This window comes from Perognathus longimembris, chromosome 10, assembly GCF_023159225.1.
Source record: "Perognathus longimembris pacificus isolate PPM17 chromosome 10, ASM2315922v1, whole genome shotgun sequence".
In the NCBI taxonomy this organism is placed as follows: Eukaryota; Metazoa; Chordata; class Mammalia; order Rodentia; family Heteromyidae; genus Perognathus; species Perognathus longimembris.
In genome coordinates this window covers 25,704,441-25,720,546 of record NC_063170.1, presented here as the reverse complement: position 1 = coordinate 25,720,546, position 16,106 = coordinate 25,704,441, and the positions used below count along the sequence as shown (strand labels likewise).

Below are 16,106 nucleotides of genomic sequence, written 5' to 3'. Positions count from 1 at the left end.
GGGGACTCAGAAGGATCCTGACAGGCTCCCCTGAGCCCAAAATACTCAGAGCAGATCATGTGTACGTGGCCAGTTGAAAGGGGGCCAGGGGCAGGTTAGGATGGCTCCAAACTCCAGCACAGAATCTCTGGTTTTTGTTACATCTGACATTGTACCCACCATGACAAACATGCCAGGTAACTGTGCTGAGGCAGATACAAGCTGTATATTTGGCAAGCTAGAAGTTTCTGGTCTTTTAATTAGCGGAACCAACTTGGTCAGCATTGTGTTTCCAATTTGTCTGGTGTTTTTTGTTTTTTTTCTTCAACGTTTAATATCAACCAGGCCTTTCCTGGATCGTGTTAAAGATAAGCTGGCATTTGTTGATAGCACCAAGGGATTGGAGTTCTGCCCGCATATCAACTACCTCCTTCCCTGCACTGGGTCCCCATCTCCATGTAGGCAGGACTGATGGGTGCACCTTGCACTCCAGTCTTCTTCCTGATGCCCTGGGAGTTGGTGCTTCTGTCACACTGTGGTAGGTTCTCTGCGCTGTGAGCCTGTGGGACACGCTGAGCTTGGCACTTCTGGGGCAGTGGCCACAGGGCCCAGTGTGTGGGAAGTGCGCATTGTGTCTGCACTGATGTGGAGATCTAGATAGGGCTGTACAGAAAGGGGCTAGATTGACTAAAGAGGACCACGCCCTACTGTCTCAGTTACACGAGTAGCAATTAGGAAAGCTGCTCCTCCTCCACACCTGCCTGCCACCTGTTGGAGAAGTGTCATAAGCCATTCCCACATCTACAGTGTTTGTTAAATGCCCCCCCCCCAACACCTCTGGAATTGTGCAGTGCATAACCTGCTCCTCTGAGCCTGTCTGCCAGTGACCCCAAATGACCCTAGTCATAGAGCAAGGTATGTCTGCTGCTGGGTAGCTTAGGGGAGGGAGGCTGCCAGAGGACAGGGTAGCACCAACTGTCAGCAGCTTAGTCTGGGCAGGCTGTGCCATGCTTCTCACGGGGTCACTTCTGTCTGCCAGAGTAAACCGTCCCCAGAAAGTGTCTTGGGTACTCTCTCTAGAGGTCCCCACTGGCCATGGGAGGGTGGAGCCTGTACCCTGCTCCCGCTTGCCACCCTTCAGCCTCTGCTTTCTCTCTCCTCCTCCTTCCCTTTTTTCTAAACTGGAGGAGGGGAGAGGGAAGAGGCTGTCTTTGATCTCAGTGGAAGAAAAAAGTCTGTTCTGTTCAGGCTTTTGGCTAACACAACAAACAGTGTTTAAAATTTAACTTTGCTTAATTAATTAGTAATTCTGTTTAATGCTGTCTGATCTCCCTCCAAAAGGTATTTTGAAGCTTGAGAAGGGAACATCAAAGGGAGCCGGGTGAAGATGGTCAAGTAACGCATTTAATCTGGCAGTTGCTAGGAGTGGAGAGCAGCCAGGTTGAGAACGTCTTTGGTGAATACAGAGCCAGACTCCTTGTGGCTCTGGCCACGGTGTAAGGAGGGGCAGGGAGCAGCTTCCATCGAGCCAGGGCTCCCTGACAGCCCCAGACTCATTTGGGCTGAGAAGCAAAGTTAACATCTTCCTTCTCCCATGGCTATTGCATATAGTTGGACAGGTTGTATACTGCGCAAAGGTTTCCAATCAAGTAAGCAAGTCCTGGGGGAACTCAACTCTGCACCTTGCTCATCAAGCATGTATCATGGTGGGGTGGGGATCTGCAGTCACCCAAAGCCGTGACCCACAAATGTTAGGAAAAGGCCAAATAGTGCTTATCTTCAGCTCTGTAAGCTGTAAAGTCTCTTGTGAAACTCAGCTCTGCTGTTAGGAAGAGAAAGAGGCCAGAGACAAAGTATACGAGAATGATTGTGTCCCAATAAAACTTCATTTATAAAACCAAGCTGTGGGCCGGCTGACTCCCAGGGTCTAGTTTCCTAGCAGTTTCTGCATGTCATTTAGGCTTACCAGTGAAATGGAAGGTGTTGTATGCCTGCATCTTCTGTCCACCTATTCCTTGTTTTTCTTTCTTCATTCTCATTGGCAGGGCTTCCTGCAGGCAGTCTGCCTTCAAGTACAACATTCTTGGAGAGTTTGAAAGCCTGTCACTCCCAGGATTTGGCTGGAAGTGTGGGTGAGAAGTAGAGAATGGACTTGGACTCTGATACTGAGGCCTGGCTCAATTTGCATCTTTCTGAGCCAGGCACTGGTGGCTTACACCGGTGATCCTTACTACTCAGGAGGCTGAGATCAGAATGTTGAGGTTTGAAGCTGGCCCAGGCAGAAAAGTCTACAAGACCATCTCAAATTAAGCAGCAAAATGCTAGAGAGGCTGACTCAAGTGGTAGAGCACCAGCCATGAGTGAAAAAGCCAAGCAAGAGCACAAGACCCGGAGTTCAAGCCCCAGTATGGAAAAAACAAAAACATGCCTTTCCAGCCCTTGACTGGGGTAGCTCAGTGATCTTCAGGGTCACTGCCTGCCCATGCTGCCTGCCTGTGAGCTGCAGATGGTGGGTGGGCGTCTGATTCCCAGTCTTGACTCTGGTCTTAGGTCTATGTGGCTTTTGGTTAGTTCTTTTTTTGCCCTGGAGCAAGGGACAGAAGAGGGCAAAGGGCTCTTTTGGTGAGGACAGAGGGGTGCCCATTTGTCCTTATCCATGTTCCCTAATGTCCCTGGGCAACATGGATCTGTGCCTGACCCTGGCTGGGAGGGTGCTGGTGGCTGGGTGGCTTTCTAGTCTGGGATGGATAAAGACACGTGTGGAGAGAACACGACAGCCCTGGTCATACTGGTCTTTGGAGAAAACCCATGAGGGTGGAGATAGAGGAAAGAAGGGGACAGTAGGGGACAGTGGCCGGGTGCTCCACAGCCTCTGAGAATGGCACAGAGGGCCCTTGTCTTGGGGTTTATCAGGTGGAGCATGGAAGGTGACAGTGAACCTGAAGGTGCTTGTCTGATAACTTCCCTTTGAACTTGCAGCTTGGTTTCTGCAAGCCTGACGGCTGGCCTTCCTGGCAGGACCTCTGTGGGAGCTGCTTTGAAGGGGAACTAGGCTTTGTTTTCCTTTTTGTTCTCTTCTCCAACAGATCTGCAGCCTCCATGTCAGTGGTGTTCCTTCTTCAGTAGGCACTGGGGGCTGGAGGGTCGTTTGGATCTGGGGAGCTAGCTGGGACCCTGGCTCAGCCAGCATTTATTACTGTGTTCAATGGGCACCTCCCTTGTTGCTTTCTCCTATGTTCCTGACCCTGTGCTGAGTGTGGAAACCAGCAGCCTGGGGAGGGACACTCCATTGTGTCTCCATTTTACAGAGGTGAGGGCTGAGCTCCAGAGGCAGAGCTGCCTTGCCCAAGGCTACTGGGACCAGCCAGGGGCAGAGTGAGAACAACAGGAGCTCCAGTGCTCCTGTCAGTGGGGATACTCCTGTGCTGCTTAGCTGTCCCTGCGGGAGATGCTGGAAGCTTCCAGAACTGAGGATAGTTCTGGGGAGCCCAGGAGAGCCCAGATTCGGGCTAGTAGGGTGACAGGAGGAGCACATGCCTTGTGTAAGACAGCTGTGAAGGCAGGTACCAGGTGAACCTAGGATGGAGGCACTCTGCTTGACCATTCTTGGATCCTTGCCTAGTTGCTCTTTTGGTCCCCGGGGGCTGGGGTACCCTGGAGTGGAGTGGATGGTTGGCTTTGGGGGAGCAGGGCTAGGATTTTTGTCAACAGTGAGGGTGATCCCTGCACCGTTCCGCAGGAGGGAGGGATGCACTGTTCTTCCTCCTCCATTGAGGAGTTTGGCCATAACTGAGACCACAGGACCACTACCACTCCTCATGGTTCTAGGGTGCTATCGCCCTGCTGTGTGAGCCTGCTAGGCTGGGGAAGGAGTTCCCAGGCTTGGCCAGAGGAGAGCCATGATGGAGCTGTGTGCCAGACCAGACAGCTGCTGCTGTGAATTTCAGGAGCCTACAGCTTCCATGTGCCTCCATTTTCCCACCTGGAAAATGAAGCTGGTAACCGCCTCCCAGCAAGGGTAGTCTATGAGCAGCAAGTACTTAGCACCAAGGAGTCCTGGGACAGTGCCAGCCCTATCTCTACACATACATGGGGACCCCAAGCTTCCAGGGGCAGCACAAGGAGAGCTATAGCCAACTTCCAGGAAGGACTCCTCCGCAGGACGTGAGCGGGTGAATGGAGGAAGAGGAGCGGATCCCACCCTCTGGCGAGGTTTCCCCCACCCCTCAGGGCCCTGGCATGGGCCTCATTTTACCAGGCTCTGACTTTGCAAAGAACTCCAGCCACATCTTTCTCTCTAGCTAGGAAGTCTCCTCCTCGTGGGGCCCTCTGCAGCCTGGTCACCCCCAAGTCAGAGTGGCGGGAGAAGGTTCCTGGAGTAGAAAGCCACACTCCTTCTTCTGGTGCCAGGTCTGGAGCTTGAACTCAGCCTGGGTGCTGTCCCTGAGTTTTTTTGGCTCAAGGTTATTGCTCTACTACTTGAGCCACTGCTCCACTCCAAGCTTTTTTAGTAGTTTATTGGAGGTAAGAATCTCATGGACTTTCCTGCCAGGGCTGGCTTGAAACTATGATCCTCAGCTCTCAGCCTCCTGAGTAGGATTACAGGTGTGAGCCACTGGTGCTGGACTACCACTTTTCGTTTACCTACCAAACAGAACAGCAAAATCACTAGCCTAGGGTGCCGGAGGGCATTTAATGAGGGAGGAGCCAAAGATATGTTCTAGAAAGTTGTCCCAGAAGTCTGAGGCCCCTGTGAGACATGTCTATGATATTCTTAACAGAGGATCTCAACCCAATTGCTTAGTGCATAGGACCATATATAATGAAACATATCAACATGAACCCCAAGATATAGAAAGAAGAGGCTCTTCTTATGTCCTATATGTAGTTTTTTTTTCATTTCTATTAGTTTTCTCTACCTTGTATCTTGTATAAAAGATTATTTGATATGTGGAAAAGAAAATCACAGAAACAGCAGGACAACAGATGAACCAATGTGACATTGATACTCACTTGACACTATCTTGAATATGAACCTTACAACTTTGGGGGAGAGAAAAAGGTAGGGGTAAAGCTGGAGAGAATGAGGGAGGGGGTAACAATGATTAAAAACAAACTGAGAATGTAGCTTAGCAGTAGAGTGCTTGCCTAGCATGCACAAAGCTCTGGCTTTGATTCCTCAGCTCCACATAAACAGAAAAAGCTGGAAGTGGCGCTGTGGGTCAAGTGGTATAGTGCTAGCCTTGAGCAATAAAAGAATCCAAGGACAGTGCTCAGGCCCTGAGTCCAAGTCCCAGGACTGGAAAAAAAAAGGACTCATTACTTCACTTACGTAACTGTAACCCACCCCTCACCGCCCCCCAGCTCATCACCTTTTCAATAAAAATTTAAATAAAAAAATAAACAAGAACAGACAGAAGGGGCCAGAAGAGGCTTGGATGGGGCCAAGACTTGATAGTACCTTGGGGCCTGGGTCTGGGAGGAAGTGCTGTCCAGAGCTCCCCTCTGGCACTTGTTGGCGGTACCCACAGGAAGGAAGTAGCGCCAGCAGGTTGGATTTTACATCCCCACTCTGCAGCTGGGGAACATGAAAGGCTGTGGCTTTGGCAAAGGGGCGAGGAGGACCCTGGTGAGAAGAGGCCAAGTTCAAGGCCCGGATGGGCATGTGTGCTTGCATGTGTATGTGTGTGTGCGCGTGTGTATGTGTACACACAACATGTGTACTGGTGCACATTGGTCCCTTTCAGTTACTATCACCCACCCGCCCCCCTCCCCCCCCAGTAATATACCTTGTGTTGACTCTGGTGGGTGACATTTTTGAGGAGGCTGAAATGTAAAGAAAACCATGAAACTGCAGAAAATAGCCATGGCCCCTCTCTGGGCTTCAAAATCTCCCCTGTGGCCCAACACTGGTCGTGCCCCTCTGCAGGGCACAGAAGGTACAGGCTGCAGATTAGGGGCTGAGCAGGGGTCGTAGAGGCCTATGGGGGAAACCTGAGGCCAGTGTGATGCGCTGTTTAGGGGCTTTCTGGGGTGGCCCAGCATTACCAGGGCCAGAGAAGCAGACTCGTTCATGGGCAGGGTAGGCAGGGCGGCAAGGGCCCAGCACTCTGGTGTTTTTGTCATAGCCACTCCACTCCTTCATCCCCCTTCACACTTCCCCACCTACCTGCCCCACAGTGGCCCTGCCGCCCGAGAAGACCGACGGCCTGGGCAGCGGAGATGAGAAGAGGATGGAGAGAGGGAGCGAAACATGCCCAGCCTCCAAGAAGCAGCTGAAATTTGAAGTAAGTCTCCTTTGCTCAGGCTGGGCTCTGGGGAGACAAGCTGTGTTTCCCTTCACGGCTCTACTGTGCCAGGCAGGAAGGTGAGGCCCGTCCCAGCAAGGAGGCCCCTCGAGTCTGTGTGGGAGAGTCTCTGTGGGAGATCGCTTTCGCCTCTAGCCTGCCCCTCCCCAGAACTTAGTGTTGCCCCTCTCAGCTGTCCTGGCCTCTCCATGTAGTGGTGGCCAGGGCATCAGGCTAGGCTGTGGGTAGGAGCCCAGGACAGGGAGTGTCTGGCTTTGGATGCAGGGAAACAGGGCCCAGCTGTAGCTGTCACCTCCTTGGCCTCAATTTCCCTGGTGACAACTTTACTTTCAGTTCCCAAGGCTGATTTGTGGCATTAGTGGGAGGTTGGGGTGGGGGAGGGCAGATAGGGTAGGTGAGGTGAGGCAGAGGCCCTACTCAGGTCCCTGAGCTGAGTTCTGAGCACTGAACCCCTGAATGCATGAGCGAGAGATGGGAAGGGTGCTCAGGAAGCCAGTGGGGTGGGAAGGGTGCTGCACACAGAGGGTCCGGCAGGAGCAAAGGCCTGAGGTGGGGGTACAATGCCCACACACCCTGTGAGAATAAGCCCATTGTAGCCTCCCAGGGTTGGGAGTGGGGCAAGGAGACTCACACAAGACAGGTAGGGTCAGAAAGGTCACCACTGTGTATGGGTGAGTAATGCACTGTTTGTATGATGCATGTGTGTATGTGACACACATGTATAGAGGTATGCTGCATGGACAATTTGTTGTCTGTATGTGCAGTGCATATGTGTACGTGTCCTTCATGCCTGTAGGTGTGTGGTACATGCATGTGTGTGATGTATATGTGTATGTGAAGCATGGCATGTGTGTGTTGTATATATGTGTGTAGGCATGAATGCATGGGTTGTGTGGTGCCACAGGAAGCGCTTTCTTGGGGAGCAGAGGAGTCGTCCTTGGCAAGTGGCAGATAGGCTTGTCACCGTGGAGCAAATACTGACTTTGAACTCACCTGTGCCTGCCAAGAACTGCAGAGGAACTGGTTTCACCTGCAGTGGCCCCATGCTGGCTTTCTTGGACACTCTTCCTCCAGCTCTTATTCTCTTGGAGCCTGAGCCTGTGTTAAGGATGACAAGCTGGCTGGCTGCTTTGTGGCAGGAGGTTAGGTTGAGTTAGACAAGAAAGGACAGAATGACCTGGGACTCCTTTTGTTAGGTTCATAGACTCTTACAACCTCAGAGTCTTGCGTGGAACCAGTGTCTCCAAACAGCCTTCTCTCTAGAACTGTCTATGATTCTCAGCTGGCCTTTGTGTCCTGGCCTATGGTGATGGAGCTTGCCACCTCACAGTTACGACTGCGGGGGGTGGACCCCAGGATTGCTGTGAATAATGATAATGAACTTCCTGGATTAGCCATTACAGCAGACAGCAACAGCCAGTACCACTAAGCAGGCACCAAGCACATGGTATAATAACCACCACGCACTTCCACTTCCCCTCAGACTAGGGTGGGATGTGCACTGTGGGTTGGGACGGTGGCAGGAAGCCAGTGAGGGGTATCCATGTGGGGATTGTGGGCAGCAAGGGCTTTGTTTTGTGAGAATCCCCTGTGTATGCTCAGATGTGTTCCGTGGATAAGTAGGGGATGGGGGCTGTCCGCCCCAGCTGCAGGAGCTTTGAGGAGCCTAGGGCTGTGGAGCAGGACGTTTAACTTCCCCAGCAACCTTGCAGGATAGATAGTCATTTCTTAACATTTATATGAGAGGAAACTGAGGCTTCAAGAAAGAGCAGCGTTCCCGGAGTACCACAGCTGTGAAAGACCGAGTGGGAACCATTAATTAGGCAAACCCTGGAATTTTAGCCACTAATGCCTGCACTCTGCTGCCACCTGCTTCTGACAGCTGATCCCAGGGGCCTGGCCCGGGCCACCCACATCACTTCCCCGTTGCCTTCCAGCAGCTTCTAGCCTTGGGTTCAGGTTTTTGCTTTCTTGTGTTTCCTTTGTCTTTGAAGAGTGGAGGTTGCTGGCCTCCAGGCCCTCTGACCCTGCCCGGTCTCTGCTCCTTCCTCCCTGGGTTGGGGAGGATAGCGACTGGCTGCCCATGGCCTGGCCTCTGGCAGGCTTGGCCTGTGGGCTCACCTATCATCCTTGAGCTGCTGTTCCAGCCGATGGGTGACCAGCCCACCTGTCTGTGTGCAGGAGCTACAGTGTGATGTGTCTGTGGAGGAGGACAGCCGGCAGGAGTGGACCTTCACCCTGTATGACTTTGACAACAATGGCAAGGTCACCCGTGAGGTGAGTGCCCGGCTCTGCCTCAGGACCGTTGCCGGGCCCTTGGCATGGGCCTGACCCAGCCCCCAGCCTCTGCTCTCTTTCCCCTGCCACAGGCCTGGGGGTGGCAGGGCTGGGGGGTGGAGTGGGGGCCATGGAGCTGCGGTGAGGGGGAGGTGATGAAGGAAGGGGCAGCCTGCTCCCTCACACTTCGCCTGGGCAGTGCCCTAGTTGGAAGGGAGCAGGTTCAGAATACAGACCACTCCAGACCCTGCTGACCTCCTTTCTCTGTGGTCCTGAATTGCTAAGGGTGGGGCTGGGCCACCCAAGTGACTTTACCCCTGGCCATCCTATGCAGGAGCTTCAGGTGAGGGTTGATATCCAAGACCACAGGGTTCCTGCCGTTGGCTGAAACCTCAGCCTGCTATTGCTCTGTTGTTGTTGTTGTTGTTGTTGTGTGTGTGTGCTAGTACTAGGACTTGAACTCAGGACCTGGGCACTGTCCCTTAGCTTTTTAACTCAAGGCTGGCACTCTACCATTTGAACCACAGCTCCACTCCCAGCTTTTTGGTGGTTAGTTGAAGATAAGAGTCTCATGTACTTTCTTGCCTGGGCTGGTATTGAACTGTGCTACTCAGATCTCAACTTCCTGAGGAGCTAGGATTACTGTGTTACTTTTCCCTTAACCCTGAGCCAGCCAGCACCTGCTGTGATCACAGAGTAGGCCCCCAGGCCCTGTGAGGTGTGTGATGATACTTGTGAAATGGCTCTCGGTGGACCTCCACCTGTCCATGATGCTCTCTCTGGCTTCAACAAACAGGGGCATTGGCATATGGAGGAGCTCTAGGGAAGGGAAGGAGGGAGAAGAAGTGTCCTCTGCAGGCCAAAGCTGAGATGGCCAAGTAAGCCAGGAGTGGCCATGGAAGCCTAGGTCTCAAACCTGGCCCCCACATTCTCTGTCCAGCCCCTACCTGGTCTGGTCTGTTCTTCCAGGGATCTGTTAAAAGTTAGTCATTGAAGCCACACTACTTAGGAGGCTGAAAGCTGAGGATCACAGTTCAAAGCCAGCCTGGGCAGAAAAGCCCCTGTGAGACTCTTGCCTCCAACTAATCACTCAAAAACCAATAGTAGAGCTCAAAGTAGTAGAGTGCTAGCCTTGAGAAAAAGAGCTCAGGGACAGTGCCTAGGCTGCTCAGTTCAAGCCACACAAGTGACAAAAGAAATGTTTTTTTAAGTCATTGATAACAATGACTGAAGATTCACAGACAGGTGGGGTTTAGGCTTCTCGAGCCTGCAAACAAAGGGCAAGTCCTCTGAGATGAGGGGCTACCACTCACCCCTTCCAGGGCCCATGCCCAGGTGGCCCCTCTAATCTCACCACCATGAGGTCCCTCTGTCTCCTCCACCGAAGGGAGGCGAAAGAGGTACAAGTGGCTGAGTTCATGAAGAATTGCTGAACAGATGTGACTATAGGTCTGTTGCACACAAAAAATATGTTCCAGAAGTTTCCAGTGTCATTTAAAGCAAGAAGCTGCCCCTTAGACAAATGACTTCAGCAGATACCCAGAACCAAGGGAAGCCCCATGAGGGGGGCCTCTGAGGCCCTCTACTCCCAGTCAGAGGCCGATTAGAGACCCTGGTGTTCTGGCTTAGAGGGTAGCTGAGGTCAAAGGACAGATGTAGGATGTAAAGGCGATCTGGCTGCAACATCTGCCACCCCATTGGTTGCCAGGGTTGGTCCAGCTGACCTGGCTGGCGAGGTGGGTGTCCCGGACCTTCCTCCCTCACTGCTCCATGTGTATCTTTCCATCCATGATAGAGGAGCTAGAACCTCCAAACAAACTCTCAAGCCCAGATGTTATTTTGCTCAGTTTCTGATGGGTGGTCTCAGTCAGCATGGGCTGCCATAACCGAGGAGCACATGCTAGGGGCTTCCACAACGCAAGTGCATCTTCTCCCAGCTCTGGAGGCTGGACAGTGGGATCAAAGCACCGGCCCATTTGGGTCCTGGTGGAGCCTTTTCTTCCAGATGGCCTTCTCCCCATGTCTTCTTGTGGTGAGGGAGACAGTCTGGATACGCAACTCACTACCAGATCATGTCCCCAGAGCCCCTCTTCCTGTTAGGACCCCACGTTAATGGATTAGGACCCCACTTCTACAAGCACATTCAACCATAATCACCTCTTACTCCAACCACAGGGGCTTCGGGGAGCCAGACTTCAGTACAGAATTGGGGCCAGGGGCATAATTCAGTTCACAGCAGTCACATACCCACTTGTCTGTTTCTTTCTCAAGGTGCTCATCAGACCTGAATAGATGCTGTGGCCACCCCCACCCCAGTATTCCCTGGCTCATCTCTTAAGTCCACCTGCTGCTTTCAGGGGCTGTGCTTTCTCTGGAGTTGGGGTAGTGCTACAGCCTGAAACCCTGGGGGTGTAGCATCCTGAGGCAGCAGTGGTAGATCAGACTTGTTTGTACCCTCTTCTGTGGATGAGGCTGCCTGGTATCCCTGAGCCTAAGTGGCTTGTGGCCACAACCCACTCCTGAGGTTTTCTCTAGACATTGCCTCTCTTTGCCACCTGGTTCCCTTGCTTCCCCAGCCTGCCTTGCATCTGCCCTAGACTCTGTGGGGTCAGCACTGCATAGGTGGCCAAACCCCCTGTTGCTGTGTTAATCATGCCTCCAGCCAAGGCCCATGCCGGTGCCTGCTTCCTCCCTGATAGGACATTACCAGCTTGCTGCACACCATCTATGAGGTGGTTGATTCCTCCATGAACCACTCCCCCACATCCAGCAAGACCTTGCGGGTGAAGCTGACTGTGGCCCCTGACGGGAGCCAGAGCAAGAGGAGCGTCCTTCTCAATCATGCCGGTGAGGGGCTACTTTGTGCCTAGGCGGGGCTCTGGCAAGTCCTGGAGGAGTGACACAGGAGTAGGAGAGTAGAAGGAAGGAGGCATCTCAGGTAGAGACCCACAGAGCCCAGCGGGTGGGAGTGAGCATGGTGAGCAGCTAGGGGGAGTGGGGCTGTTGTGAGGAGCCCAGCTACATAGTCTCAGGGAGGAGATAAATGGGACAGGAATAAAACCCTTTGTCCCACTATGCTTTCATCAGCATTTGTGTCCCCCAGCTGTGCCTAGTTTAGTGCACCCTCTGCTTAGTCTCAGCTTGGGGAATATCCCATAGAGCCGTAGCAGAGCTTCCATGGGCCTGTTTCAAGGGCTGCATACTAGGGCAGCCCGTGGCAGGGCCAAGTGCAGGCAGCTCACCGCCATTCCTTGTGCTTCAGACATGCAGGGCACGAGGCCCCGGGCGGAGACAAAGCCTGCTGAGGATCTGCGCAGCTGGGAGAAGAAGCATCGAGCCCCCCTCAGGTACAACGGGCAAAGGCAAGAGGTGGCAGCCTGGGACCTGTGAGCATGTATCTGAAGGATTCCAAAGAGGCTCCATTCTGGGCACTCTGTAGGGGGCTGGTGGGCTCACTGCACAGATTCACAAATGAAAATGCTTCAAATAATGAGCTGTAGCCCTCATCCTATCATGCTGAAAAAACCCTGTGTCATCCATGTGATTTGAATTCAGCATTTGCGGGGTGTCCCTGGCATGTTTCCCGTGCACTCTTGGCAGGGTTCAGGCAGCATTCTAGGACCTACCACACTGGTGTCTTGGGGGGAATGTATGCTCATTCAAACTCAGTGAGACCAAGACTCAACCCCTCGGCCCCGTTGAGTGGCCTGGCTACCCAGCAATTCAGGGTAACCTGTATTTGCAGGTGCCTGGGCTTCAGAATTGTGGCCCAGCTGATGTGCAGATTGCTTCCCAACCTGGTGGGCCAACAGCACAGGTGGGGTAGATCTGCCCAGTGCAGGGAGAAGAGACAGGCCAAGCCAGGGGGCCATGAGAGCACACAGAGGCTGGGGTCAGAGGTGTCTGGGGTGGCTGGAGCTCCACAGGGAGAAAGACCTGGACATGGGAGCAGACTGCTGAGTCCTTGCAGGACAGAGATGGGAATTCATCACTTTTGGCGGGGGGGGGGGGGGCGGACAACAAAGAATGGCTGTGGCAGTGCCTCCCCCTTGCAGAGCCTCGACTGTGGTCTCTGGGGTCTGGGACAGGTCATGGAGCTGCCAGCCTGAATGCCAATAGTTGGGGCTGCCTGCAGCCCTTGCAGAACCAGACCAGGGTCAGCTGCCGGCTTGCAACTGGGCATGTATGATTTAAAGTCTAAATTGAAAACATCTGGTGTTGACAATGTGTGACATTTGCTTTGAGCCCATGGGTGTGAAGTCCCTGCCTACAGAGAGAGAGAGAGAGATCAGTGCACTTGCTACAGAGACGTCTGCAGCCTTGACCCCCCAGGTGCAGAGGGGTGTGGGCATGTGTCCAGGTGGCGGTGCCCATTCACTTCTGTCCCCACCACAGGTTCCAGGGTGACAGCCGCCTGGAGCAGCCGGCTTGCTACCACCACTGTGTGGACGAGAACATCGAGAGGAGAAACCACTACTTAGACCTCGCGGGGATAGAAAACTACACGTCCCAGTTTGGGCCGGGTAAGAGGCTCCCACCTGCATGGGGTATGGGCAAAATCTGGATGCACCAGGCTGGGTGGTGGCCACTGTTCTCCTGGGCAGGGGGAGATGTTATGGACTGGTCAAAGATGCCATCACTAGGAACATTTTCACACCGGGTGCCAATGGTTCATACCTGTAATCCCTAGCTGCTCAGGAGGCTGAGATCTGAGGATCCCAATACAAAGCCAGCCTGGACAGAGAAATTCAAGACTCTTTATCTCCAGTTATCCAGTAAAAAGTAGAGGTATAGCTCAAGTGGTAGAGCACCATCCTTGAGCGGGAAAGCTAAGCAAGAGCATGAGGCCCTAAGTTCAAGCCCCAGTACCTGCACTCCCTGCCACACACACACACACAAAAATCCAAGTGAAAGTAATACATGCACAAAGTTGAACACAATCCAGTAGTGCCTGAAGGCTTAGAACACGGTGAAAACCACCGTTCTGTGTTCATTCCAGTCCTGGTCCCAGGAGGCGGCTTGGACGTCCCTGGTCATTTCTCCCAGGGGAGGACTGCTTCCTATACATCCTTCACAACTGGGGACCTCCTGTTAAGCTAATTTCACTCACCCACTTCCTCTCCCTCCCTCCTGGTACCTTTAATTTCTCTGCTTATAACTTCCCCAACCTCCTGATGGCTTGGTTATTTGTGTCCATTGCTGTGGATCTGTCCCAGCTCCCTCCCAGATGAGCACTATTCTTTCTGGAGGCTCACTTCAGCCCCAGCTCCTCCCAAACAGACAACTTTCTCCCAGGGCAGTAGGGCAGTGGGACAGTGGCTTTTATCCATCCTGGTGGTCTGGGGGCAGGTGATCTGGGGTGCAAGCCAAGCACACAGTAGGGGCTCACTAAATGTCTGTTGAATTGGTTCCTAGGCTCCCCTTCAGTGGCCCAGAAGTCAGAACTACCCCCTCGCACCTCCAACCCCACCCGGTCTCGCTCCCATGAGCCAGAAGCCATCCATGTCCCCCATCGGAAGCCCCAAGGCACAGACCCAGGCTCTTTCCACTTCCTTGACACCCCATTCGCCAAGGTCTCAGAGCTCCAGCAGCGGCTCCGTGGCACCCAGGACGGGAGCAAGCACTTTGTGAGGTCCCCTAAGGCCCAGGGCAAAGGCATGGGTGTGGGCCATGCCACCAGAGGAGCCAGAAACAAGCCTCCTTTGGCACCCTCTGTCCCTGCCGTGTCCCCCTCTTCCCACCTGGCCACCAGCCCAACCCTTCTCCCTGTTCTGGCACCACTTGGGCACAAGAAACACAAACACCGAGCCAAGGAGAACCAGCCTGGTTGCCGGGGCCTGCAGGCACCACTGGCCACAGGTACCATGCTGGGGCGGGAACACGTGCGAGAGCTGCCTGCCGTGGTGGTGTACGAAAGCCAGGCCGGGCAGGCAGTCCAGAGACATGAACACCACCACCACCATGAACATCACCACCATTACCACCACTTCTACCAGCCCTAGAGCCCCCCACCCCGGGCCCTATCCACCATATGAAGGACCCTCCCCTTGCCCCCTGGTGTTATTCTATTAATTATTGTTATTATGACGATTATTGTTATTAATAATTATTGTTACTCCACTAATATTTAGCTACCCTTCATGTAGAAGATATATGGAAACACAGAACTAAAACTTTTTATTTATATGTTGTGGGGACTGCATAACTCACCCAAGAAGTGACTCTGGGTTTGGAAGGGGCTTGCAAATGGCAGAGGCACCCTTAAGGGGCCCCCTGAGCTGTGGAGTCTACGTGGATCTTCCCATCTTTCCCTAGTGCCATGCAAGTCCTAGGGCCAAGCTCGGGCCTGGGTCTTCCCTGGCCTGGCATCAGAGCCCCTCAAGATCTCCAGAGGACAAACAGCTGCTACCTCGTAGTGTTGTTCTGGTTTGATTTTGCCCTTAACTGACTGTAATGTGCTACAAGGGATTTCAGCGAACTGCCAACTCACCACCTCCTTGCCATTGTGTTTCTATGTCCCAGCCTAAAAACTTAAGGTATCCTTTCTGGAGTTACCTTCCCCACCTATCCAGTGGGATGACATCCTTGGCCCCATCTCTCCTCTTCTGCGCTACATGGAAATACACCCCTCTTCCACCTCCCCTCTCCTCTCTGGTTTTGGAACATGCACCCATGTTTAAGGACTATCTCTGAAACCAGCCTTCTCATTTTGGAAACCATTAGAAAGAACCAATTGTATAAACAAGCATGGTTTTCCAAGGTTGTGTGGTATTGGCTGTGATGGTGGGGGCGGAAGCCTCAGGGTTTACCAGCAAGCGGTGCATACATGCCCGCCTTTGTGGTTCTCTATCTCTAGGTAGATGCCACATTCTGTGTCTCTGTATCTTTCTAGGAGTATATGCTCTCAGGTATCCTGGCTAGCATGTAGAAATCAGTGGCCAGCCTCGGGCTGCTTCTGGAGCCCCGATGTGACCCTGCATGCCCCCTGTGGTGCTGCCTGTCTGTCAGATGCACAGTCACTACACTGTGAGCAGTGTCCTTTCCCAGGGAATTAAGGGATACAGACTTGGAAGAGGCTTCTGGGGATACAGAAGATGGGAGGAGAATGGGGACAGGGGCCAGAGGGGGATCCCAGGGTCAGTGTCCTTAGCAGGGCTGGGCTTTGTCTGGCCAGGACCTGGGGAGAACAGGGAAAGGGCCGCTGTTAATCAGTTGGGATTCCTACAAAACCCAGATCCCTCTCAAACTAGGGGGTTTGAGGAGGTATAATCATGGGGTTACTGACCGAATGGTGCACAGCTCTTGAGAGATCACAGAATTCTCAGGCTGTCCTGGATGTCACTCCACTCCCCCCAAATCATTAGGGGTGAGGGAGAAGCATGAAGCATCTCACACACAGGGCTCAGGGTTTGTGAAACATCTCAAGAGCCATGGGTTTCACTCCAGGGATGCAGCCAGCTTGAGACCTTCAGAAGACGCATATCCTGACCTGCTTTGCACATGCTCTGAAGGCACCACTGGCTGGGACTACTGGAACCACGG

General features: G+C 53.2%; 1 protein-coding gene across 2 annotated transcripts in view; it reads left to right on the top strand.

Annotated features, from left to right (window-relative positions):
* Positions 1-15,811, top strand: part of Nkd1 (NKD inhibitor of WNT signaling pathway 1) — a 71,582-nt gene extending 55,771 nt beyond the window's left edge. For both annotated transcript variants that reach the window (XM_048355637.1, XM_048355638.1), the window contains 6 exons: positions 6,160-6,266; positions 8,469-8,564; positions 11,264-11,411; positions 11,827-11,911; positions 12,960-13,087; positions 13,980-15,811. In XM_048355637.1, the coding sequence (XP_048211594.1) occupies positions 6,160-6,266; positions 8,469-8,564; positions 11,264-11,411; positions 11,827-11,911; positions 12,960-13,087; positions 13,980-14,566 (1,151 nt within the window). In that variant the 3' untranslated portion in view covers positions 14,567-15,811. The remainder of the gene's footprint in view (positions 1-6,159; positions 6,267-8,468; positions 8,565-11,263; positions 11,412-11,826; positions 11,912-12,959; positions 13,088-13,979) is intronic.
* Positions 15,812-16,106: the final 295 nt, after the last annotated feature.